Raw genomic sequence first — 27368 nt, 5'->3', positions numbered from 1 at the left:
AATACCAACATGGGCCAGTGAAGCGACGTCCTCCACAACTAGACCGAAGAACAAAAGGACAGCAACTTGTCTGTTCCCCTTCCCCCGATTCCCCAGCGCTGTTCCCTCCCCCAATTCCCCAATAAAATCTTAAAAAAAAAAAGATAGATGGCTCTTGTCTTGTAGGCCCAGGCTTGCTTTAGATTCAAAAACAAAATCAGGATGTAAAGTTGTCCCTGAAAGGGGCCTCTACCTGTTGGTGGCCAAGGTACTTGGCAGACGTTATGCCTGTATGTGCTTCCGAGTGTACCAAGAAGTGGTAATTTCTAAGATGTGCCCTACTTTTAATATTGATACCCTGCCTGGGAGAAGGAGAGAAGTGGAAGGAGCATCAGCATTGTAATCAGATGGATTTGGGATAGGATCCCTGCTTACATTTCTTATTAGCTTAATGAACTTGAACAAGTTACTTAACACCTCTGAGCTGCAGTTTTCTTATTTGTAGAGTTGGGGACAATAATCCTTACCTCATCAATTTGTGGGCATTACAGGAGGTAACAGATGTCAAGTGCCTTACACGGTGTTTGGCACAGAGTATGAGCTCAAAAACTGTTACTTCCCTTCTTCTCTGAATGCAAGTTACAAGTAAGAAGCGCCCACCTTACCCCCAGCAACCTAAACATGGTGAAAGTACAAATCAGTTGCAGTTCTCTTTAGCCCACAAAACCAGTGGTTCTTAGCGTGTTGTATATCCTATTCTGGAATCTCTGGAAACAGTAAAGGCTGTTCGTATGTGTGCATATGTCTAGCATTCTGGGCTGGCAGAAGGATGGGCAGGTAGATAATGTGAATGATGGTGAATAAGAGTCTGACTGCCTTGTTGGCATGTCTACTTACAGCACTCTAATATCTGATCTGTCGTGGAAACAGGGAGCTAATTACATTCTTGGCAGCAAGCACTTCCTTAACCACTACAACCTACTCTGGGTCTTTATGTCTTCTGCAGATGGGAAAACCACCAGGACCTTGGAGCAATAGAAACAATCATCTCTTACATTTGAATAATACTTTATAATTTCAGTATATCCAGTATATAGTCACATCCATTATCCTGTCTGACTATCAGGCTAATCAAGTGATAAGGCAGATGTTATCCTCTTTCTGGTGGAGAAAAAAAAACCAACAACCCAAGAATCAAGAAGGTTAACAGCAATTTAGTAGCAAAATTGGGATTAGAGCCTTTGTCTTTTGCCTCCTAATTCAGTGTTCTGTCCACTGTACCACTTTAGCTGGAGCTTGAATGGTTTTGGTCCAAATAGAATATATTTGAAAACATAAATAGAACATAATATTTGCTTACATAACATCCCAGCTGCTGGGTCTGGTTTAGCAGAAGCTTGAAGAAAAGCAGAAGAGGGTGGGAGGTAACCAAGTATGTAAGATTGAGTGCTGCATTTTGAGATGTTCAACACAAGCAGTAGAGGGCGCTCAGAACGTTGGCTGGGGCAACACTGAATCTTCAACCCTTAGTCTGTCATGGCTTTTCAGTATTCCTTATCAACTCCAATGACAAAATCCAGCCTTTTCAGCATTGTGCCCCAACATTCATAACATGTTCCTCCAACATAGCTCCCAATTTTCTGCTTCCTTGTCTATGTCATACACACTTGGTAGAACTCCCTCCTTCCTGCTGTCTGACTCATTCTCACATCCTAACTTATCCTGAGACATTTCACCTCTGTCTGCCCCTTCACTTAACCCTTTTGGTTTTGCTTCATGAAATCCCCATTCATTGGAAGCAATCTCTGCGAAATAAATAAAATAATGTGGCAAAAAAACACTCTGCAAATCTTTATCCTCTGCATTTTCTTAGTGCTGCATTTTACTTACCAGCCTTACTTAAAGCCTGGAAATTCTTTGGCCTGATGATGTTACTTCCTCCAGACTTTCTCCAACTTGTTGGTAAAACATTCTTGACCTAGCTGTGTGTGTGTGTTTTCTGTTCTAACTAAATCCCAGTGGTGGGTTATGTGTGTGCAGGGGGCAGGGGGAGCTTTCTCTAGTGGGGAAATGTTCTTCCCACTTCCCAGCTCACAGGAGTCAACAAACCTCCTGCTCCTCATATGTTTTTTGATAGCAGGGAAGTGTCAGAGGCAACGAAAGATTGAAGATGAAAGCAAGAGAGAGTGAGAATTTATGAAGAAGGTCCCAGAGGAGATAGGAAGAGAATGGTGTGATCATGAGTAGAGATATGGACCTTAGGGAGGGGGGAAACGGGATTTTACTTTTTCTGGGAATGATGGAAGTGGAAGAAAACTGGAAGAAACTCTGAAGTAGAGAAGGATTTTGCGGAGTAGCTTCCACCTTCTCAGTAAAACAAGAAGGGAGGTTATTGGCTGAGGCAGGTGGGCTTGGACTGGACCTTTGAGAAGAATAGAAACAATTTGAAGTAATGTTTTGGGTAAACACTTTGAGGGAGCCAATGAATAAGACTGTGGAACGACAATGGGAATTACCTACACCACGTGTCCCACCCCCAAAGGAAAAAAGCTGCTCACAGCTTAATTCTCCTTCAGCAACTCAGCATGTAGTAAGACATGGAAGAAACGATAAAAGGAAAATATGAGGCAGATCCACTGGAGGGGAATGGGGCCACTGTTTCACCCTTCCTCCCAGCTGCCCTGCTTCAGCTCCTCATCAGATGCATACTGCAACTGCCAGGCATCCAATCTTCCAGCCTGTCTCCCTCCCTGTCCATCCTTCATTGCGCTTACCACTCTATTCTATTGGGTCTTTGGAAAAGTCATGACGTATTTTGTCTATGTTTTTCAAAGGTCATTTATTTATATAAAGAACAAAGATCAATCAATGATATATTGCCCGTTTTGTTCAATAACCTTCCACCTTTCAGTGAGCTTCATAATTTCTCATTCATAGAAGGACCTGTCTTTATTTGCGAAAAACTGAACAAGGTGCTGATTTACAGCCTCATCTGAATTGAATGTTATAGCACACAAGGAGTTTTGAAGAGAGTGAGACAATTGGAAGTCTGACAGCGCAAGGTCAGGCGAATATGGTGGGTGTGGCAACACATCCCATCCAAGCTCCAATCATTTCTGACGGGTGATCAAACTTGTGTGTGGTCTTGCATTGTCGTGATGGAACACAACTCCTTTACAACTAACGAGCTCTGGACGTTTCTGGATGATGGATTCATTCAAACTGTCCAATTGCCAACAGTACACATTTGGATTGATTGTTTGCTTCCTTGGGAGAAGCTCAAAAAACACGACACCTTTAAAATCCCACCACACTGAGAGCATAACCTTCCTCTGATGAATGTCTGCTTTCGATGTCATTTGAGGCGAATCATCACGTCAGGACCAACACCGTTTGTGCACCACATTGTTGTAAACAATCCACTTCTCATCACCAGTTATCAGTTGCTTCAAAAAAGGATCATTTTCCTCACGTTTAATGAGCATATTGCAGATGTTTATATGCGCCGTCAAATGAACATCTATGAGTTCATGCGGAACCCAAATATCAAGCTTGCTTACGTATCCCAGCTTCTTCAGGTGGTCATGAATGCTTGAATGATGGATGTTCAATGTTTCTGCAATCTCTCGTGTCGTGTAACGTGGGTTTGACTCAATCAATGCCTTTATTTTGTTGTCATCAACCTCGATGGTCCTCCCTGACCGAGGAGCATCGTTGAGGTCAAAATCACCAGCACGAAATTTCATGAACCATCATTGGCACTGAAATTCTTGTAGAGCATTGTCACCGTAAACTTTATGCAAATTTTCACAAGCTTGACGCTTGTTCTTCCCTTTATGGAAGGAAAACAGTAAAATATGGCAAAAATGCACAGTTTGGTCTTCCATTTTCAACTTGTTGTAAAATCTCCAAAACTCAACCAAAATGGGTCAGTTTTTTTTAGAATGAAGCTAGAACTGTCAGCTGTCAAATGACATAGCAATAACATAGATGTGAATGACTCTAGTACTTCCAAAAATGAACTAGTGCCATCTGTCACAAACATGCATCATGACTTTTCCAAAGACCCAATATATGTTAGTTAATTGTCTCACCCATTAAGCTGTGAGCAACTTGGAGGCAGTTTCTGAGTCTTCTCTGTGTCCCTGGAGACTAACACAGACCTAGCGTGTAGTAGGCACTCAATTATCGTCCTTTGGATGAAAGCCATTAGAATCATATTTCTAAAACATAAACCTGACCATGGTGCTTGCCTTTTTAAAATTGAGATAAAATTGGTATATACCATTATATAAGTTTCAGGTGTATAACATTATAATTCATCATCTGTATACACTACAAAGTAATCAGCACCAAAAGGCTGCTTGCCTTAAAACAAACAAACGAAAACAAACTTAGATAATCCTTTGCATGGTATTCTAGCACCCTCCTTGTGTGCTTCCAGAGGTTTATCTCTTGCTACCTTTTCCCATTTCCCACCTGTTACCCTGTCTTAACTTAGCCGTACTTAACTAGTACTTACAGTCCCTTAGCAAACCATCTTCTCTGACCTTTGTCTTTGCACTTGTTTTCTCCCTACCTGAATTGCCCTACCTACCCTTGTCCACTTAGCAAAGTCTTGCTCAGTGATACCAGGGTGGGTCTCAAACATCCTCCTATAGGTTAGCAGAGTAGAGCCACACTCAAAGCTTGTCACGGAACCACTTTAATCTTTCTTTGCCCTCCTCAGAAAAATAGTCGAAGCTAGTCTATGTGCTTGCCCTGGTTTGTCCAGGGTGAAAATAAGTCTTCCTGGGGTTTACATGTCAGAGTGGACTTTTCTGTCCAGTTGTGACAGTAAGCAAAGATGTGACCTCTTCTGAAACACAACTAGGAACTACCCATCTCAACACCCTCCAGGAAACAAAAACCAAACAACCCTCCTCCAAATACCCCAGAAGACCAACAGCAGTAACAAGTGCACCATCAGTGGTCTATGAGATGACACACACTGATAAGCCTGCAGGAGCCGTGTGGGGACCCTAGCAAACTGGAGAACTTTACCTCATCTCAAGGTCATTTGTCTTTTCCTTTTCACACTCCATTCATAGCCTTAACCAATTTTTTGTGGAGCCTACTCACTTGGAACTCCTCAGAGAGAGACGTCTGACCTCTAAGGTCCCTTGTGTCTCTGACCTCTAAAGGAAAGAGAGACATTTTGAGGAGAGGAAATAGCTTGAGAAAAGGCACAAAGGACAGAAAAATTATCTGGGGAATTCTACTCTAGTCACATTTGTCTTAACGATCTACTAGGTGTGACATATGATCAGGCCACCAGTAGGTGAATGGAGGCAGTATGCACAGTGATTAATCATGTGGACATTGTCCAGAGAGATCTAGGGTAAGTCTTGGCTCCATAATGCACTAGCTACGTGACCTTGGGCAAGCCATTTAACCTCACTAAGTTACGGTGCTTCATCTGTAAAATGGGGGTAATAATAGAAGCGATTTTAAGTTTGCCGTGAGGATGTAATGAGCTAATAACATGTGCAAAGGACTTCAGTGCCTATCCTGTAGTAAATGCTCAGTGTTAGCCATTATTATTGTTATTTTTATAATCTAATAATGAAATCTTAGGTTTTGCTAGCTGATAATGGTTTAATGTTTTTTCGTCTCATAGGTAAAATTCTAATTTTCACAGGAGCCCTTGATCCCTTGAGCAAAGGAACCAGGAAGGAGGTCTTTTCCATCATGATTGGGTCAGTGGGAAAGAGATTTGGGGAAGCCTTTCGTTACACCCCTCAAAACAAACTCTGTGCGTTTATTTTCATGGAGGCTGATACTGTATTTTTGTATCTGCAGCCTGAACGCTTTCTCTAGGGGTAAAAAGAGAAAAGTAAAGGATTACTCCAAGTGCTTCTTTTGATCTGGGCAAGTCCAGCTGCAGTCAGAGTGGGGAGCAAGTACCCTACCCAGCTCACTCCCCTTCTTCCTTCTAGACTCCAGTGTTGTTCAGCATGCTGATGAGCTAGTGCCAGGGGTGAGCAGTGAGTCAGGTTCCCATGTGTTGAGTGTGTGTCTGTCGCCGTCATTCTGTGTTTGTGCCAGCCCAAACAATTCCTCAGAGTGTTCCCTCTGGTCTTTTCTCGAGCCAGCTCCCCCTTCCAAGTCATTCCAAGTCAATTGTAAAGGACTCCTGAGGCCCTGGATCTGGATGGTCTTGACAAACCCTGCAAGCTGCCAGGGTGAAGACTGGGGCCGAGACTCAGGGCCAGGCCTGGGTGAGGCTGGGGAGCTAAGAAATGTGCTGTTGAGGGTATGTAGATTGAGAAGCCGGATGTGCTTCTGAACTCCCCTTCAGAAATCAAAGGCCCTTTCTGCGCCTGCATAGGGGCCTGGCTGCTGCCGCTTTGGCCAGACAGGAGGAGCCACTCAGCTTGGGGGAGGGGCCAGTTGGTTCCCATTTTGTTTGCTTGTTTTGAAGAGGAGATCAGGCCTTATTACAAACCTTTTACTGAAACGTACAGCCTAAGGTTTTAAAATTTCCTCTCAAAAGAAAACACACACACATACACACTAGTTATTTCCTAGCTGAGGGTTTTCAGTAATGATAACAACAGCAACAACAGCAATGATAATACTCCTCAGTCCTTGCAGACAGTTTTTATGTCAGGAAGTATTTTCTGTTCTAACTAAATCCCAGTGCCATCAGCACTTACAGAGTTTTTAGAGGCAAATCAATGAAGTTAAGCAACCCACCCACAAACCAATCTGTTTCTCTTTCTCCTCTATACACCCTGTTCTCAGAAAGAAGAATGCTCCTCATATCCTTTGTCCTGGCCTGGAGCATCTAGAGCTTTAAGTATGAGTATGTTTGTGTGGAGGGATGGGGATGGGGGTTTCTGACTGCTATCCATCCATCCATCCATTCAATTTACTCATCCCACACATATTTATTAGGTAAACTACTGTGTGCTGGGCACCCCATCAAGAGATGTAATCCCCTCCATCCTTTCAGGGCTTTGCCCAGGTCTCTCAGGGTGTTTGAAGCCTCTACTCGCTGACAGGGGTGCTAGTGGAAAGAGTACGAGTTGGTGTGGACAGGAGGGAGAGTGACTGGGGTAGTTGTTGAGGGGGGACACGGAGGACTGTGTTTTCTCAGATCATTCAAGGTCCATTTTATTTCTCTTTTATTGAGGTTTTTTCTACATGTAGATCTAAGAGGGGGTGAGGATGGAATTTAGGGGTGACTGGAAGACTGCCCTGGGCCCAAGACTGTACCTTGCATACCAGTGCAGATTCTAGAGCTGAGTGTTTCAACCTCCAGCACAGAAACTGAATTTTGGCCTGGGTACCCAGGGGCCCTGCCAGCTGCTAGCTCTGAAGCTGGCTCTGGCTCTGGGCTAGAGCTGTGGAAGTTGGGGCCCAGGCTCCTCACTCAGCAGCTTGTATTGATCTCCGTGCCTCTTTTGTCTCCTCCTCCTCCTCAGTGGAAGCCTCTCCGCCTCTCCCCCTCTGCCTCTCCGCCTCTCCCGCTTGCTTCCTCTGCTTCTAATGAATTAAAATCTCTGAGAGCCGCCAAGGCTCTGGGAGTTTGACCAAACTGTCCTTGCTCTTGCTGCGTTTGCCCAGTCAAGGGTATCTTTGCCCAAGGTTGGAGTGATGCTGTTAGTCCTGGTGATATGATTGCATAGCAACACAGAGCGGCTCAGAGGGGAGGAGGAGGAGGAGGAGAAGGAGGAGGGCAGGGAGGAGGGAGAGACAGGGAGAGGGTGCATACAGCAGCTGTCAGCATCCCTGTCTCAGGGACTTCTTTGCTGATTCACAGAGCCAGTCCAGCCCCAGCCTCCCAGCTCCCAGTTGCTGCACGTTCCTCAGACCTGACGGACTCAGAAGGTAGGCCACAGAGAAATGATTTCTAAGTCTCACCCTTTTTCTGCTGACTGAGGGGAAATGACTGAGGGAGGGGAAGCACCAGAGGTGCTGCGTGTGTGTGTGTGTGTGTGTGTGTGTGTGTGCGCGTGCGGGCGCGTGCGCACGCCTGCCTGCCTGCTGCCTGCGTGTGCCTTTGGGGGAAAACTTGCATTAAAAACATATCCATAATGAAGTAGCCACCACTTGGATTCATAGAGGGGGGCTGAAAGATGCCCAGAAACTCAAGCCAATTTGAGCAACTAATGAACAAGAGGCAGGTCCACAATTTGCTTCTTTGAGGGGAGAGGGGTATTATTTAAGTGTTCCTTTATTTCTTTATTTATGTTTGTTCTCAATGACATGCTTTTTGTCCATGGGTGGATTTCCTGGCAGGAGGGAAAGGAAGGAATGTGGAAAACATTGGCTGAAAAGGGAGGAGAGAGGCAACATGGGACCTCAGAGCAGGTTCCCTAAACAAATGAGTATTTGGCCCACAGGCAGGACACAGGAGGGCTTCCCTGGGGTAAACGGGGCTCTGACCTAGGATCCTGAGGTGGAAGGCACCTACTCAACTCTTCTGCATTTACTTCCTTGCTCAGTCCGGCTTCCCTGTTGCATTTCCCCCTAGTTCTTCCCTTGGTTTCCTTTCTACCCCATGTAATCAGGAGGTACCTCTACTCCTGGGAGCATAGCTTGGAGTGCTTTGAAATTGGGCTTACCTCTCCTGAAGTCAAACACCCCTTTCTTTTGCTCTCCTTACCATTCCCCTGCATCAGACCCAATGCCCCAGCCTGGTTACTGGGCCTGAGAGTGTGTGGGGAGTTAAGGCTTATCCTGCCTTTGATAGGCAGGTGAAGGCAGGCCACCTGGGTGTTGGGTCTAAGAAGGGAGCCGAGGCTGGGCTGGGCCGGCCTGGGCTGGGGTGGAGTGAAGTAGCGAGGGAGGGATGGCAGCAGCCACAGATGCCTGCTTCCATTTAGAGTGTGGTGCATGCTGTCTGCAAAAGAACGTACTTTTCTCTTATGTTTTCTTTTTGATTGTTCGAAAAAACAAAAGCCTTTATAAAGCTCTGTCTAGTGCACCTTAGCTCCAGACTTTTCCAAAGGAATCCTTGTTTCTAGATGAAAGGCCCTCAAGTAAATGACCCTTTAAAAGGCCCTGTGGGGACCACAAACTTCAGGAGATTTTCCCTCTGGGATCTGGGTGGGGGGATGGTTCCGGAGAACCTCAGGGCCTTCTAAGGAAACCCCCCTGAAAAGGCAGGGCTAAGAGATGAAGTGGTAAGTGTCCTGTCCCTGAAAGAAAACTGAGCCCCTCGTTGCCTGAGTGGGCCGGCCTCCGCCCTACAGCCCTGCTTCCTGCAAACAATCGCTGGGGATGAAGGCACATCAAAAGGGCTCCTCTTCCTGTGAGAGTTGTTCACCCAGGTATTCTTTGCTAAGTAGCTCTCAGCACGTCTCAACTCCACAATCATCCAAAGTAAGGGAGGGTGGCTTGAAGTAGCGAACTTAGCAAAGACCCAAGAGCCAGTTGCAGAGAGCACATCTGGGATGCAGCGCTTTGAACCATAGCTATGCAGAAGTTTCTCATGTTAAATCTGCCAGAGTGCCAGATAGGATGGCTCTCACTAACGAAGCCCAAGAGATATCAGCCTTCTAAACTTGCCAGGGAGACTCAAAAGGAACCCACTCTGTGGAAATCACACTAGGAAACTACATTCCTCCTTTACAAAGGATTCTACACACACAGCAACAACTAAAATAGCAAGCAAGATAAATCCTTTGAGGACAGCATTTACCAAACCGATGTTCCACAGAACACTGTTCTGAGACAATATTCATGTATTCTGTTTTAAAATAAGGAGTGTGTGTGTGTGGGTGGGTGGGTGCATTCTACTGTCCAATAATTTTTTGAAAATGCTTTAAAGCTGAACTCTCCTCTTGGAGAGTCACAATGTATATACACATATTAAAGGTTCTGAGAAGTGCTGCTTTAAATAAATCTGTTGTGTTTTGTTTAATGTAATATGTCCCACATTGGTTTGACCAGGGAACACTTTTCTACATGGGAAACACTTCAGCGTCTTGTAGACACAGTGTTGGGAATTGCTGCTCAAACACTAACAAACAAAAAAGAGCTGGAAGAAATTGTCACGGGGAAAAAAACTTGTAATATAATCTATTCCAACACTGCATTTTTAAATGTGATAAATATGGAGAGGTTCATCAAATTGTTCTCCTTCCCATAGCCGATGAGTATCAGAGAGTAGAACCCTCATCTCCTGATTCTCAGTCCACTGTGCCCAACTGCTGCTTCTCTAGCAGGTTCCCTCCTGTTACACTAATCCCAGGAAAATGAAGCAGGTTTAAGGAACACACAATCCTGTCATTGTGAGTACAGCATGTCTTATACATTTCTCTTAGTATGTTGTTATATCAGAAAACTGTGTATTTTCCTTTCACCATGGGATTTGTTGCATTCTTTTAAACAATGTGTTATGAACAATTTTACATATTCAAAGCGATATAAAGATAATATAATGAAAATCTGATTACCCACCACCCGGCTTAAGAAAAAGCATTCCTGGTAGAGTTAAAACCCTCTGTCTATCATTCTATGATTAAAGCTCTCTCTTCCCTCCCTCCCTCCAAAGTAACCCCTCTCCTGGATTTGGTGTTTTTCTTATTCTCATGCATTTATTTGTACTTTCGCTACAGATGTCTGTGTCTTAAAACAGCCTATACAACTGCTTTATATGTCTTAAAAATGTACACCAATGATATGAATTCTTTTCCAATTTGTTTTTTCTATTCAGTGCTATATTTGTGAAATTCATCCATATTGTGACATGTGGCTCTAGTTCATTCATTTTTTTCACCATTGTATAGCATTCCATTTGTTGAATATACCATGATTTATTTATCCATTCTGCTGTTTATTGGCATTTTAGACTATTTCCAGTTTTTGGCTCACAGGGCTACTATGATAATTCTTGTATAGATATTGTTATGTGACTGTTGCTATTGGATGTATATCTAGAAGGGAATTGTCCCAACACAGGGTCTGAGAATCTTGACCTTTGGGAGATGTCGTCAAATCGCTCTTCCAAATGGTTTACTAACTTATACTCCCACCAGCAGTGTATAAAGGTTTCAGATGTGGTGCATTAATTGGCTCTTGGAATAAAATTCTCCCCATGGGCTGCGTCTCTGATTTTTGTCACAAATAAATTTTATTTTTCAAAATTACTTGACAGCTAATAACTTCTCAGGAACATATTTCATTGTTTCTTTTTGTCAATGAGGGGTTTCACCTAGATAATCTCTAAGATCCCTTCCAGCCTGACAATCTGAGTTTCCATGTTTTATTCATTAAGTGAGAGCATCTGAAGCAGAACCTTGGTTTCTGACTACATTGCAGGAATTATTTTAGGAACGCATAACAAGGTTCCATACCAGTGAAATGTGTGTCTCGTCTCTTAGTGCCATGCTGTCAAGTAGAAAGGCAGTGCTGTGAGAGAGGGCCGTTATGCAGCGTTACCTTGGATTGGGGAGAGGAATCTCTAGCACACGTGAAGGGGTTCTTTTTCCCACTGCCCTGTTTTTTCCTGAGACTCTCATGAATTAGAAGTCTTCCCTGTTTCTTTATTTCTTCCAACAGTAATAAATACTTGTTGTAAATTATATATATATATATATAATATACATACATATGTATATATAGATATAGATATTTATACACACACACACACACAAAGTATATAAAGTCAAAAGGAGAGTCCCCCTCCCACAACTATCTAGAAGCAATGTTGCTGAACAGTTTTTGTGTCCTTGCAGGCTTTCTCTCTGTGCACACACACACATAGATTTTTTTCAAATGTTTTTTACAAAATTGGAGTTCTACCAGGCATATTACTCTAACACTTGTTTTCTTCTTTCTAAAATATATATCTTCGGCATCTGTTCAAAAAAAGAGATCTACGTCTCTCTTTTTAACAGCTACATAATAGTTCATTGTGTGAGTGGCTACAATAATAGATAAGATGTGAGTCCCTACTACATGTCAAAAACTATTAATTAACTTTTTGCAACAAGGCTATGAGGTAGGTCTTTTTGCTATCCCTGTTTTGCAGATGTGGGGACTGAAGCACAGTAAGATCAGGGAGCTTGAACAAACCTGTGTTGATAAGTGGCGGAGCCCGGATGCAAACCCGAGCGTCCTGGCTCCAAAAAAAAATAATCCACTAGTCCCCTGTGCGTGGGGATTTGAACTGATTGCAGAGTTTTGCTATTGCGACCAATACTGCAGCATACATCCTCTTGCAGTCTGCAAGTATTTCTGTAGGACAGGTTCCTGCACTTCTCCAGTTTATAGGTGGAAAGAGCTTATTCATTCATTCAAAAAGTATTTACTGAGCTCTAAGGCACTGGGGAAGCTCTCAGGTCACACTAGGAGCGTTGTCCAGAATTTAAATTCTCAGGTGTTCTAGGAAGGTCATATATTTAGTTATTTTTCTAGGAAGGTCATTTAAATGCTCTGTAGGGTTTGACAGCTGGGGGATACTGGAGACCCCAGACTCTGCATCATGTCCATTCTCAACTGCTCGTGTCTTTGCCTGGGTAGTGGCATGACTGAGTCAACCCTTGGCTCCCACCTGGTGGCCCATAGCCAAAAATCTTTACTTGTTAGGGGTCAATGACTATAGTGCCTCAGAACCTGGGCTCTAGAATTTAGAGAGGCAGAATAGTGTAACAGTGAAGAACTTGTATTCTGGGACACGCCTGCCCAGCTCCTCACCTCCTATTCACAATATCACTTTGAACAAGTTACTTTCTGCCTCTGTGCTGCCATGTTATTATCTGTACAATGAAGACAACATAGGAACTGCTTCATAGGGTTAAATGACTGGATGTATGTAGCCTGATTAATTAATATATGTAAAATGTGGAATACAGTAAGTCTAACTGCTATTATTTGTTAGGCTATGGAAAAGCTGCTACACCAGTCCACATAAAACAGTTGAAGACGTCCATGGCATTTTAGTGAGGAGTGCAGGGAGAGAAGGAGGGAGAGAAAGAGAAAGTAGCTGTTAAATAGCTAATATATTCACATGGTTCAATACTCAAAAGGTATAAGAGGATATTCCATAAAAACTAGGTCTCCGATTGGCAACACAAGGCTTTTGTGGATCTATTTTGTGTATATATTTCTCAACCCAAGCAGTGATTATATGGGGATTTGCTTTATAAATCAATATATTTTACATGTATGGTTTATGCACTTCTTTGTAATCATATTGTATTTCTCAGTTTTAAAAAGAAGGAAAACAGGGAAGAATTTCAAAGGAATAGAGAGAATTCTCGCAACTTGTCTAGTAGCCACTTGGTTCCCTTCTCCAAAAGCAAACAATGTTAAAAGGTTCCTTTGTAATACTTCCAAAGATAATTTATTGTGTATATATATATTTTTTTTCCTTTTTTTTACACAAATGTAAACTAACCACCTTATTTTTTTTGTTTTCTTTTTACTTAAAAGTATATCTTAAGAGATCATTCCATGTTGGCACATAAAGAGTTCTTAATTCTGTTTTTAATAGCTGCATAGAATTCCATTGTATGAATACACAATCATTTAACTAGTCCTCTAGTAATGACCATTTAGGTCGTTTGCAGGTTTTTATTTTGTTTTGTTTTTCCATTTGAAGCCTTGTTTCAAATGCTAACATTCTGCACAGAGCCTTTCACAGAAATGCAAGGAAGGCCTTTCTCTTCATGCTCCTAGGATTTGTACCTATAAAGTTCAAGTCCTGTACACTTACCTAATTGGAGTTCAATTCAGTAAATCACTGTGCCTGGCACTGTGTTAACAATGTGTGGAATAGAAATAAATATCGGACATGGACCTTGTCCTCCACAAGCCAACAATCTTGCTTTCATGCTGAAATCCCATGTGTTTTTAAAGCTTTTGTCTCTGCCCAAGAGAAACAATGGCTCTCCCCTGCCTCCAATACTCCTGGAAGGGCCTGCGTTTGGCTTTGAGAGCCAGGAAAAGAGTATTCCTAGGGGCAATCAGCCACAGCTTGATATCTGTCAGGACGCCTAGTGTAGAGCACAGAAGAGTTAGTTACACCCCAAAAGCACCCTCCACACTACTCCATGTGTCTAAATGTTCTCTCTCACCTTAGCTCAAAAGCATCTCTTCCATAAATACATCCAAAATCCCTCCAATTTAAGGCAAAGACTTCCTCTGCTGTGACGTCTTATAGCATGATTTCTGTGTCCCACTTAACGTGTAACTTATTTTCTCCCTTGATCTATATATTTTTTTGTTATATGTCTTATTTCCTACACTGGACCAGTTGGGGACCAAATTGGATTCATCTCCAATTCCTCACGGCCTCTGCAAATTAGAAGGAGGAATAGGAAAAGAATCAGCATGTACAGGTGGTAATTTGGGACAGGATGGAGATAGAGAGGCAGAAAGAAGATTCTTTGTGTAGAACAAAGAGCACTGGCCATGAGTCAGGAGGCCCACGTTCACTCAGCACCTTCATCTGTCAGATGGGATCCTAAATCTGGCTAGGCCAACCTTACTAGGTTGTACTCAGGATCAAGAAAGACAGTACAGCAAGATACAAAAGCATGCTGTGCAAATACAGGGAATGCTAAGGTTTTCATGTGGGGCAACTCTTCTAACTTTTTTTTTTTTTAGCTGAGCCATCCTGCTACCTGTTGGCAGCTCAGCGGCTGCTCAGCTCGGGCTGGACTCGAACCGCTGTTGCTCAGAGCTCAAACTCTTGAGCGAGCTCTTAAGCAACTGAGCCACTTGGCCGGCCCTAATGTGGGGCAACTCTTAAACATTAACATCGTATAGATTAGCAAACCAAGGTCTAGAGAGGAGAAATGACTTGAGGTGGCAAAGTCTGAAATGACTTCAGTGGCAAAGTCTGAAAATAGCAGAGGATAGTCATGCTTGGACCAAAAGGAGTTTATTCCTTTTCTGCCTACATTGGGATTTGAAGATCCGAGTTCTCTGACTCCTGCATTTGTTTTATTTTTGTTTGTGAAACATGAGCCTAACATCAGGTCAGGAAGTTAATCTGTAGAGAGGTGAATCTCAAGAGAAAAAGAGATAGTTCATGAAAGAAGAAATACACCTGCCACTAAAAATGTAGGTGAAAAGTTAAGTATCTCTAATAATTAAGGAAATAGAAAATAATCCTCAAGATGCCATCATCACTTACAAATTTGGCAACAATTTTATTTTATTTTATTAGCTTCAGGTGTACAAATCAGCAAGCACAGTGATGAGACATTTATATACCTCACAAAGTGATCATCCCAATAAGTCTTTTACCCATCTGACACTGTACCTAGTTATTAGAATATCATTGGCTATATTTCCTATACTGTACTATATATCCCTGTGACTTTTTAAAATTATAGTTGACATTCAATATTACTTTATATTAGTTTCAGGTATACAATGTCGTGGTTAGACATTTATATAATTTATGAAGTGATTTCCCCCGTTAAGTCTAGTACCCATCTGGCACTATACATAGTTATTACCATATTATTGACTATATTCCCCATACTGTACTTTATACCCCATGATTATTTTGTAATTACCAATTTGCACTTATTCATCCCTTCACCTTTCTCACCCAGCCTCCCAACCTCTCTCCCACCTGGTAACCATCAGTTTATTCTCTGTATCTATGAGTCTGTTTCTGTTTTGTTTGTTGGTTTATTTTGTTCTTTGGATTCCACATTTAAGTGAGATGATATGGTATTTGTCTTTCTCCATCTGACTTATTTCACTCTTGGCAAGTATGCTGGGAAACTGGCATTGTCACACCTTGCTGGTGGTAGTATAAAATGATCTAACGTTTTTTCTAGGGCAATTTAGAAGTATGCATCACAAGCCTAAAATTGGTTCATACCCTTTGATCCAGGAATTCTCTCTTCTAGGAAATTATACTAAGGAAAGAAGTACAAATGTGCACAAGGCTGTTCATTACAGTGTGACTTATATCTCTAATTGTTAAAATAAAATAAGGTATATCCATTCAATGGAATAGTGTACAACAGTGATTACAGCTAACATTTATTAAGCAGTGTACTGTTTGCAGATACTTTGCTAAGTTATTTGAAAACATTATTAATTTTAATTATTAGAACAATTCTGTGAGGGGAGTATTGCTGTCATCCCCTTTTGCAGATGAAGACATTGAAGTTCAGAGAGGTTAACTTGTCTCAGGCCACACTGCTAATAGGTTGAATAGTATGAATTTGACTCTAGGTCTGTCTGATGCCAAAACCCATGGTTTCAACCATAGTGCTCTATTACCTATTCAGCCATTAGAATTCATGCTTTAGAAGAATAGTTAGTGGCATTCTAAAATGACTGTGATATATATGGAAAATGAAAAAAAGCACAATACTAAATTATATATATATGTACATATATATATACATATATATATAATATCATATGATGAGAGTTTTATTTTAAAAGTGTATTTTTTTCACAGAAAAACTGTAAGGCTTCATACCAGTTAGCAATGGTTATCTCTTGATGGTAGTGTTGTAGGTTCGTTTCAGTTTCATCCTTATGATTTTTTGTATTTTCCAGTTTTTCGAAAAAGAACGTGCATTACATATATAATCAGCAAAAATAGAAATGTTAATATAAGAAGATGTCTGAAACCAAGTCTTTTGCAGTCTTCATCCTTATAAAAGATCCATAGCAATACTTCGTTTTCATCTGAGGTACTAATTTTTTTATGTTGGTGTCGGATCAGAGGGGAGCCACCTTTTCAACCATTCTTTGGGGAATCTCTTTGGGGATGAGATGCTATGTAGCTGTGTAATCTCTAGGGACTTCGACTACAATAAACTGTCCATAAACTCTTGCACCTTTGTGATCTGTAATAGTTCCCAATCTTTAGACCATGAACTCCTAAAGAGGAGGGAAGGATATTTAATGCAAAGAATCTACAGATCTTTAAATGGATAAGTGTTATTCTCACCCTGTAAGTACTAAAAGTACATCTACTATTGTAAGTATGAGTGGGTGAAGTGAGATTTTGTTGTTAATCGTAAGAAGGGGCCCTTATACCCAAAATGTTAGGAACCACGGAAATAGAGGCTAAAAATGGTGGCATTTTAATCATCAGTGTCAGGAATCAAAGATGCTCACTTCCTGCCCTTTGGATCAGTATTTACATGTCTTTGCCCAGTACTAAAAGATATCACTTTTATCATTTGCAAGCATTGTCTTTGTTGCCCATTCTTATTACACTTGTGTACATTCACTAAGCTGTCAGTTGGTTTGAGCATCTACCTTTTTCACTCATATCTTCCTTTGCTAAGCTTAGCTCCTGACATCTAAATTTGACTGTGTCTCAAGCATAGCTTATTATGGAACACTGCCTTACCCCCTATCACACCAAATTGTTCCTTCTACTGTCTTCCCTCTCTTGTTTTGGTGGCATTCTCCACCCAGCTCCCAAATTAGAAGCCTTTGACTCCTTCACATTCATCTCCCTTCGCTTCGTATCTATTGATCACTGAGCACATTGTATTTTACCTCTTTGGTGTATCTCAAAACCATGCTCTCAACTCGATCCTTACCACAACTACCTGCCTATTGTAACAGTTTCTCAATGGGTTCTTCCCCTGGGAGAATCACTTCACACGGCAGCCAGAGGGCTCTTTCTAAAATGCAAATCCAGTCCTGTCAAACCCCGGCTTAAAGTCTTCAGTGCCTCCCTGTTGTCTATAAGGCAAAGCCTAGAATCCCCTGCTCATCATTCAAGACATGACCCAAACTAGCCACAGTCTCATTTTCCAACCTAGCCTGTTACTCCCCACAAGGCACCTACCTTGTAATCTGGTCACATCATACATTTTATTTCATATAGTTTGGAATGCCCTTTTTTGTTTTACTTCTCTAATGACAACCCAATTTCTCTTTCATGACTCACCTCAAGTAGATTTTTTCCTAGGGAGACTTTTCCTGACATGACCAAATAGAACTCACGTCATTCATCTGTTCACTCCATCCCATCAATATTTCTATTATTAATGCTAGTAACACTTTATGGCCTGATTTTTCCCATGCCTGTTCTCTCTGTATGTGAGCTCTTTGGAGGCAGGCACCATGTCTTTTTCATCTCTGTGCTTCCTAAACTAGCCATACTGAACTGGCTGTTCTCAGAACACTCTAAGCCTTTCTATGACATCCACCTTTGCACAGGTGAGTCCCTCTGTACAGAATGCCCTTCTCCCTTTCTCTGCAAAGGCAAATGTCTACTCATCCTTCAATACTCATCTCAAATTCAGTCTCTCCAAAATCTTTGCACATTCTCAGATACAGTTAGTTGTTGTCCACTCTGTGCTGCTCTAGCCCTCTGGTCAAACCTCGATTATAGCATTTGTCACGTAAGTGGTTTATTATATTTATCAGCTTACATGATTACATGACTGCCCCCTCATCTCCCCTACTACCATCCCTAGGCTGTGAGATCTCAGCAAATCATTTTTGTGTTTCTAGCACAAAGCAGATTACACAAACATTAAATACTTTCTTGATCAACAACTAAATAAAAGCTTTTCTATTACATGGTGGCCTGGGAAAACCATTGAGTATATCAGTAAACTTTGAATGCTTATTTACATAACTGGTCAAGGCACTTTTGGGTAAGTGCTTGATTAATAGGCCTTGTCTAGGTCTTTACTGTAAATCTCACCTTGTTTCTCTTCCAGGTGTTTATGCTCAATGGTTGATGCACTGCTCATCCTCATCCCCCATGAGCCTTGGTTCTGATGCAACCTATGGTCATGCAGGGATGCCCTTACACCTTCCCACGATGTCATGAGTGGCGGGCAGCTGACCCGTTCCATCACAGCAGCAGCCTCCACAGTGCCTGCCCCTTGCTTCAGGTAAGAGGCCAACAGAAAGAGAAAGACCTGTGGGGAAAGGGTGAACATGGGATCTGGGTGTGTTCTGGTGAGTGTTCGTGCTTCCTAAGGCTCAGGGGCACTCTCCATATACTTGAAACCCCTTGGATAGCATGGAGTCTCCTTCTGGCCTGTCCCTTGTCACTCACGGAGCCTTTTATGGAGGTCATGGTGCAAGAAAGTGTGTTGGGCTGGGCAAACCAAAGGACCCACCATGGCTGAGGGGGGCTGGTTCCATGTTAACATCCCAAGGCGGTTCCCAAAAGAGCATGATCCTTCAGGGCACAGCCTAGGACAAGGCAGGACCTTCCTTTGCATCGGCTTCTCTGTGGCATATCTCATATTTTGCACCTGCAGAATATTCTCCCTCCTTCCATTTGTTCTTCTCAAGTCCCTAGTCTTACTCGAAGCTCCTGGAATAGCTTCACTAAGTATCCACTGAGTGTTATACCTGCCTCTTCTCTCTCTCTCTTCCTCTTGGAGTGGAGTGGTGGTGCTGTGTGTGCCTGCCTGTGTATGTTGGTAGGTGGTCAGAGGACATGTGAGAGGCAGTAATCCTAAGGGGGTAGCCCCTTTTCCTGACAATAGGGAGGTCCACAGGAAAGTTGAGTGGACAAAGGAGAAGCATAAGCATGTTTTGTCTTTCCCTACAATGCTTTGGGATCCGGAGGCCATGGGGGTGTGAGAAAGTACTGTCTCCTAGTGTATCACTGGTGGGCTGTGGTGCTGAGTCACTGCTGAGGGTGCAGACAGCAGCTGAATATACAGGGAGGAAGAAAGAAGGGAGAAGGGTGGTAGGGATGGAGAATGTGAGTGCTGTGGAGCCCATTTTGGGGAGAATAATGAGGGGGAGTCATAGTCCAGAGAGGCATAAGATCCCGGTCCTCCTGAGCTGTTTTCCCACATCTAGCCAGAGAGAAAGTGCTGCCTCTAACATAGTCTCAAAGCCAGTGTCAACTAAGACTCTCTCAGTGCACCTATCCCTTCCCCTAAGTGGGGATTTCACAGGGTCAAGGGACTGAGAAGCCCAGCCTTTCCAAAAGGCTTGCCCTTCTCATTTTCTGCCCCCTCCAAGCTTCGCAGCCTAGGCATGGGGACCTGAGGGCTTCATTTGGTGATTGATAATGGTGAGACCAACCCTACTCCGCTGCCACTGTCCAGTTACTTCTCTTTCTTCCCTAGGGCCCTGACTTTGTCTTAAAGAGATGAGGAGAGAGCTCTGTAGGAAGTGGGGGTGAGAAGCAAACGTCTTGGCCAGATGTGCAATGCCAGAAGTAGAAGGCCATTGAGAGGGAAAGAAAATAATTACTGTTCATTATTTGCCTGTTGTGTGCCTGGCTCTGCCTGGGGTACTTGTGAGTGGCAGGGGGATCTGGGGGTGGGGGGAAACAGGAGGAAGGAACACAGTACAGGAGCCAAGTGGTGGGTTTGGAAACTAAGAAGTCTGGAGGGAATGAAAGACTAATATGGGTGGAGCCAGCCGATCGTGGGTGTTTCCCTCATTACCAGGACAACTTGGTTGTGGCTGGGTCACATGGGGCCATTTCTAACTCTGGGACATTCCCAGTCCAGGGCACTCTGTGAGACTGGCTTGAACCCAATTATCCCAGTATAAGCAAAGCTGCAACCGGGAGCTAGAGCCACTCCCTGCTCTTGGCCTGACATCTTCCATCCCCCATCCAACCCGGATGGCTCCACCCCAGACACCCAGAAAGGGTCAGGCATCTGCTCCAACTATTCCTGTAGGTGGGCCTCAGCATGGAAACAATGTGGAACTGTGGAAAGCCCAGAAGACTGTGGGAGATAAATGAGGATGGGAACAGAACCCTTTTTGGTAAAAATGAAGTGTTTCCCTCAGTGCTGAGGGAGGGGGGGGCAGCTCGGGAATGTTAACCTTTCCCCAGGCAAGTCTGCTGGAGGAGAGTGGCCACTTCCAGAAGGGGCTCTGCCCCTCAGGCCAAGGGACCGAGGGCAACACAGGCAGGGACAAGAGGCTCCCTGGCCCTGGATCCCTTCATGGAGCCGCTGGGTTCCATGTTGTCCTCTCCATCCCTGCAGAGGTCCAGGGATGCCCATAGACCATCCATGTGCCCCTGGCCTTAGGGTGTGGTGAGAGGTCTGGGGGGACATGGCTCCTCTCTCTACCCCTTTCTGCCTCCCAAAGGCAGGACAGAGCACCCTGCGTTTCCACAGTGGCCTCAGATAAATCCTGCTATTCCATGACTCTGTCCCCAGGTATGCCACACACATTTCTCACTGCCACTGAGGACACTTAGTCAAGGACAAGGCTTATTTCCAAGCCCATCCTCCTGCCAGGCCTTGGGAAAATTGCTTACCAGGGGTTTGTCACCAGAGTGGTCTGATCCATTCCTCCACCTCAGGGGAGGGGTGGGCCTCAAGCAGAGTGAGTCCTTTGTGTCTTCCATAGCAAGGGAAAACAACTCAACAGAGGCTACCCTCCGCATGCTCCTCCTCAGCACCATGGAATGCCCAGTCCCACTCCTGCCAACCTTGGCAGCCTGGGAGGGCCCTCCTGGCCCCGGTGTGGCGGGCCCAGTTGGGAGCGAGCCGGAATTCCCCAGGGACAAAGCTCTGATTCACCGGCGTGAACCCTGACATAGCCGCCCCCTCCAGATTCCTGGGGGGTCAGTAAACAAACAGGGTGACAGCTCCCGCCTCCTGGCCTGGCTCGGCTCTGCCTGCCTTCCCTGAGGGAGCCTGCTCAGAGCCTGTCAGGATTCTGCCTGCAGCTCACCAGGCACTGCATCCAGATGCCTGTTAAGGGATAATCATGGAGTTATCGAATCCTGCAATGGAGTACCCAGGCAGCACAGGTAGGGTCAGCGCATGGGGACACAGGGTGACTGAGTTGAGAGCTCTGCCCCCAGCCTGGCTGCTCCCTAACTTCCCTTTCAGGCTGTGGCTGCAAGCTGTGGTTTTAATGGGATGATTGGTTTCCTAGGTTGCCTGGAGGGTCTTGTGTGGGGAGGAAGTCTTGGGGGGAAAGGGAGACTAGAGAGTCTCAGCCACCAGCAGGACCATGTTCTTCCCACAGAAGGCAAGCAGTTGGACAGGCAGGTGGGCCAGTGGGTTTCCCCAGGCTGGGGTGGAGCCACTCAGCTGAGGTTTCCTCTTCCACACTCCCCCTCATTCTTCTTCTGACGGCCCCCTCCCCCGGGTGGTTCTGGCACTGCTGAAGGTAGCTCACTTTATATATATATGTGTGTGTGTGTGTGTGTGTATATATATATATATATATATATATATATATATATATATATGTAATGCAAGATTTTTTTATTCTTCAGTTTTCTTAGTTACTCTGGATTAATAACTAGAAAATGAGCATTCTGCCCCCCTTCACACATAATATGCATTTAATGGGATGATTAGATCAACATCACTCATACTCTGTGCTATGATTGTGACTGCACTTGGTAGGAGTAAATGTGCCAGTGTTTCATCTAATAGCAGATAAATGTAGCTTTTTTATTTACATGCTAGTTACAGAGGTAGCTAACTTCTTAAGGGCTATTTGATACAACCCCATTACTCCAAACCCTACATTACTCCATTGGGCAAGCGAGTAATGGGCTCTGAGCTCAAGGGCCCAAGACGAGACTTCGGCAGGCTCTATGGCTGGTCCTTTTAGCTGCCGACTCTGGTCAGAGTCCTTAGGAGATCAGGATCCAAAATGCTGCTTTAGCCCTTCCTCAATCCATGGAAGATAAACAGCACTCTTTAGGACTATTTCCAAGCTTTCTGTCTGTGGTGGAAAAAGTGGGTGGGGCAGAGAGGGGACATCAAGGCCTAGATTTATTGGGAGAAGTAGGACATCTACTACTGTTAGCACTCCCTAGCTGGTCTCTTTTCTCCCCCCCCCACCCCCCTCTGAATCTTTATGGGGCAGTCCCTCGGCTTTCTTTTCCAGAAGGCTGGGCAAACTGTGGGACCCTGAAATAGGAGCCTACAGCTCACCTTGAATGCTGTGTTTGGGCTATTCTGAGTAGCTATTACCTAACACAAGGACTTCTAGGATCCCATCTGGGCAGTAATCCTGACAGAAATTACAATAATAAGTAATAATGATAGCAATCAGTAGTTACATGTGATCGGCCTATACCAAAACTTGCAAAGAACAGAGCCACCAAGTATTCCTTTATCTCACTCCCAAACACACCTGGGGACATGTCCTTTGCTCGTCTTCTTCACACCTGTCCCACCCTTGGCTTGGTGCAGACCAGGACGTGGCATGCTCCTGGGATCACAGGGTATCTGTGTTTCTGTCCAGGTTAGAGCTGCTGCCACCTCCCCTGCACCTCCTCAGGATGGCGCTGGGCTTTCCTGCCTAAGCCCAAAGCTGTTCAACGGGTCTGTTGGTGCCACTGGATGTCTGGAACCACCAGCCATGAACTTGTGTTGGAATGAAATCAAGAAGAAGTCTCAAAACCTCCGGTAAGGCCTGAGCCCTACACATAGATGTCCTAGGGGCCTGGCTCCGACGGTGCGCTCCTTTTGCTGCTGCAGCTTGTCACTTGTCATTCTCCTCTCAGCCTGTGTGTCACCTTATCATCAGCCTCACCATCCCCTTCCTCCTTTCCTTCTCTGGCACTGGGGAAAGAACCCTGGGTCAAAAGTCAGGAGACTTGGATTTGAGCCTCAGTTTTAAGTAGCTGTGTGACCTTGGATAAGTGGCTTGAGTTATCTGAATGTTAGCTTCCATTTGGATTTTTTTGAGAAAAAAAAATGAGTGGAGGAATAATACCTGTCCTAGCTACCCTGCAGCATTGCTGTGAGAATTCAAATGCGATATGAAAATTCTTTCTGAACTTACAAGCTCTGATGTATAAATGAAACATAATGGTTACTCTCCTCCTCTTCTTTGCATAACGGTCCTCCATCTTGGTAGATCTCATCTGCTGTCTCTCCCATCCTTTCATCCCTCTGTCTGCATCCATTGCTTATTACCCCACCCATTCCTCCCCAAGCGAAGGGCAAATCAGTAAGAGCCAGAAGGCAATTTCTAATATATCAGTTGTTCCTCTTCTCCCTACTCCTCTGTGTAACCCCTCCTCTCCATACACACACTTTTCTGCTCTACTCCCTACCATCAAAACCCAAACCCCTGGCTTCTGGCACACTCTGATGGGGGTGAGGCAGTATGAAGTTGGAAGAATGCAGGCTCTGGAATCAGACAAACCTGAGTTCAAATCCTAGCTCTATCAATGACTTAATAGCCTATCATGTGACCTTGGGCAAATTACTTAACCTCTCTGGGCAATAGTAGTGATTACCTCATATGGTTGATCTGAGAATTAGTGGAAGCAAAAATGTAGGTAAAAGGCTTGGCCCAGGTGGTAGGGGGACAATGAATAATAATTATTGTCAGCTAAGGGGAATGGGCTCAATGTCTGCACATAGCCTAGGCTGGCCTCCAGCTTCCTACCACTTGGACCTCGGTTCATGGTTCATTTGTCGGGGAAGGCAGACAGAGATGATTATACAGTACACAGTTTTCACCTTCCATATGTTAAACCTCTAGCCTTTGTTGCTATCATCCTTTGGGATCCGTGGGCTGCTTATATTTGTATGTGTCCTTGGGCATGTGAGTGCCCATGCTCAACCCCCTGACTTGCTCTTTCCACTTACTGCATCCTCTCCTGCTCAGAGGGCAGGCTTGGAGAAGCCTCTGTAGATGAGCAGTTTGGCATGACCTGAGTTCCTCCAGGGAAAGAGGGCAAGCAGACAGCTGTCACCTCTAATGCCCTCGCTTAGTTTTCTGCACTTCCCAGCCTGATGCTGGGCTCGTGACTGAATTAACTGACATCCACCCAGTGACATATTAAACCACTTAAGTTTGGGATCCCTTCCCACCCATTGTCCTACCCGTGGGTTTTAGCGCTGAGCTCCGTGTGGAGGTGCCTCTGTGGGTGGACCAGAGGGAGGGCTCCGGACCTTCTCCCACTTCAACCAGAGCAGCTCCTCTTTAATCTGTTTTATATATTAATGTTCCACATAAGTATTTGTTTGGAAAAAATGTTTTGCCACTTAAAAAGAAGACTGCAAATCACTGGTCTTACCCATTGTGTGCAGCGCTCGCCTAGAGGCCTTCTCAGACCACAGTGGAAAGCTTCAGCTCCCTCTCCAAGAGATTATTGACTGGCTCAGCCAAAAGGATGAGGAACTGTCAGCTCAGCTGCCCCTACAAGGGGATGTGGCCCTGGTGCAACAGGAGAAGGAGACACATGCGGTAGGTTAGAATTATGGAGGCTGTGGTGTGTAGCCTCTCAATCAGGAGGGGATCTCTTCTGCAATACCTTCACAGACGGACACCCAGTCTCTGCTTAGATGCTTAAAGTAAACAGGAAGCTCTATGCAGTCTTACTGATCTGTGGATAGCACTCCACAGAGAAAGTCAGGCCTCTCTATTCCCCCATCAAATATTGGTGTCCCTTAAAATCCTGCCCTGATTTTTAATGGGGACATGGAAAAATGAACATAAATAATATAATATTAACTTAAAAACACAGGATAAAAAACCATATACAGGTGGATCTCAATTGTATAAAAATCTATATAGATGTTTGTACACGCATAAACACCTAAGAAGGAGCTATATCAAAATATTCACAATGGTTAACTCTAGGTGATGAAATTAGAGTTATTTTTAATTTTCTACATACTTTTCTGAAATTTCTAAGATTTCTGTGACACATATTACCTCTATAATCAGAAAATAAAAACAGATGTTTCTTAAAAATAAATACAGAATGCATCAGAGGAAATGATAATTATGTGACATGACAGAAATGTTAACTCACTCTATAATGACAATCATATTGCAATATAAATGTATCAAATGAATATGTTGTATATCTTAAACTTACACAATGTTATATGTCAATTATATCTCCATTAAAAATTCATACATAATGGAATGCAATGCAGCAAGAAAATAAACAAGCTATAACTATGTGCCACAGCATGGATGAATCTTAAACACAGTATGTTGAGTGAAAAACAGATACAAAAAGGGTACATACTGTATGATTCCATGTATATAAAGTTCAAAAATGAAAAAAACCAATAAGTGGTATTACAAGTCAAGATAGTGGTTACCTGGGGAGGAGAATGAGCTAGTGACCAGAAGGCATCATGAGGGGCTTTCTGGGATGCTGGTGGAGTTCTGTTTCTTGATCTCAGTACTGGTTACAGAGATAGAATCACTTTATGGAAATTCATTCAGCTGTACACTTTTGATGTGTACACTTTATGTATATTAATATTTCAACAATTTATTGAAAATCTTAATATAAATCCTGCCCATTCTTGTTTTGATTTCTTTAAGCCTCTTACAAGGGACTTTTTTTTAATTAAAATTTATTGGGGTGACAGTGGTTAGTAAAATTACATAGGTTTCAAGTGTACCATTCTGTAATACATCATCTATATATCACATTGTGTGTTCTTGCAGAGAACCAAGATACCCAGCCCCAAATCTCCACATTTCTCTCTACCCTGTGGCATAGACAGACCCATTTGATACTACACAGATGTTCTAGTGTCAGAGTTATTCTTCTGCCTGTAGGAAGGACTGCACCTCGTTTTGTCTGGGTAGCCCAAAGATACATGATAATGTCAAAGGATCAAGTTACTCTGAGGAGAAGAAAGGTTGTCAGTTGCAGGATGGAATTTAAAGCGATTGAAAGACGTTCCTTCCCGCTTGACCATGTTGCTAAACTTCACAGGCCTTTATGGAAGATGTCAAGTCTCGGGGCCCCTATATCTACTCTGTGCTGGAGTCAGCTCAGGCCTTCCTGTCCCAGCACCCATTTGAGGAATTAGAGGAGCCCCCTTTAGAGAGCAAAGGTGAGTGGTCTTCCCCTCTTCACCCTTCTTCTTAAACTATGAACTGCTAGACACCTTCTTGCCTTCCCCAAACTAATTCTCTCAGCTGTTATCTGGGAGGATAGTTTTATCCTAGGAGTCCAGGGTTGTGGAGGAGCAAGGTTCATACTGCAAGAAAAAGCAAAGAGAGCGGAGCCTGGAGCAGGGGAGATCAGCATGTGGCCCAAAGCTGGTTCTGGCTGTGGAGCATCATGTGTGGCCTTCTAATGAGGCATGAAAAAGAAAAAAACCAAAGACTCAAATGGATTGAATTCACTCAGTGAATCAAACTATTAGTATGTCCTTCAAAAACATACTGCTTTATTCCAACATAGGGAGACATGCGATAATGCTCTAATCAATCAGCAACTAAAGAAAACTTTAAAATCTAGAAAGCTGGGTGATGACATTTGAGAAGAAAATTGATTGTGGCTCTTTGATACTGACCCTGGTGGATTCTGACCCCTTTCCCTCGATAAAGTGGGCCACTCTTGGTCTAGGTTCATATAAGGCAGCTGGGATCCGTGGTGATTAGATCTGAGTGGTGACCCAGCAAGCCCTCTTTTTCAGAAGAGTCTTCGTCCCTCTGAGATTGGCTAGGAATAGTTCAGGAGGACCTTTGATTAATTGAGCCCTTTGTCA

The 27368-nt window shown here is 43.7% G+C and overlaps 1 protein-coding gene across 10 annotated transcripts in view; it reads left to right on the top strand.

Annotated features, from left to right (window-relative positions):
* Positions 1-7608: 7608 nt before the first annotated feature.
* Positions 7609-27368, top strand: part of DRP2 (dystrophin related protein 2) — a 41733-nt gene continuing 21973 nt past the window's right edge. For 4 of the 10 annotated variants that reach the window (XM_019629229.1, XM_019629228.1, XM_019629226.1 and 1 more), the window contains exons 1-7: positions 7727-7854; positions 10121-10262; positions 16510-16646; positions 18645-18821; positions 23131-23294; positions 24933-25089; positions 26588-26708. In XM_019629229.1, the coding sequence (XP_019484774.1) occupies positions 18705-18821; positions 23131-23294; positions 24933-25089; positions 26588-26708 (559 nt within the window). In that variant the 5' untranslated portion in view covers positions 7727-7854; positions 10121-10262; positions 16510-16646; positions 18645-18704. Of the gene's footprint in view, positions 7626-7726; positions 7855-10120; positions 10263-16509; positions 16647-18644; positions 18822-21566; positions 21674-23130; positions 23295-24932; positions 25090-26587; positions 26709-27368 lie in introns of those variants that run through there. The other 6 variants (XM_019629227.1, XM_019629225.1, XM_019629222.1 and 3 more) reach the window with 5 other exon arrangements.

This window comes from Hipposideros armiger, unplaced genomic scaffold, assembly GCF_001890085.2.
Source record: "Hipposideros armiger isolate ML-2016 unplaced genomic scaffold, ASM189008v1 scaffold_831, whole genome shotgun sequence".
Taxonomy (NCBI): domain Eukaryota; kingdom Metazoa; phylum Chordata; class Mammalia; order Chiroptera; family Hipposideridae; genus Hipposideros; species Hipposideros armiger.
This window is presented reverse-complemented; position numbering and strand designations above follow the sequence as displayed.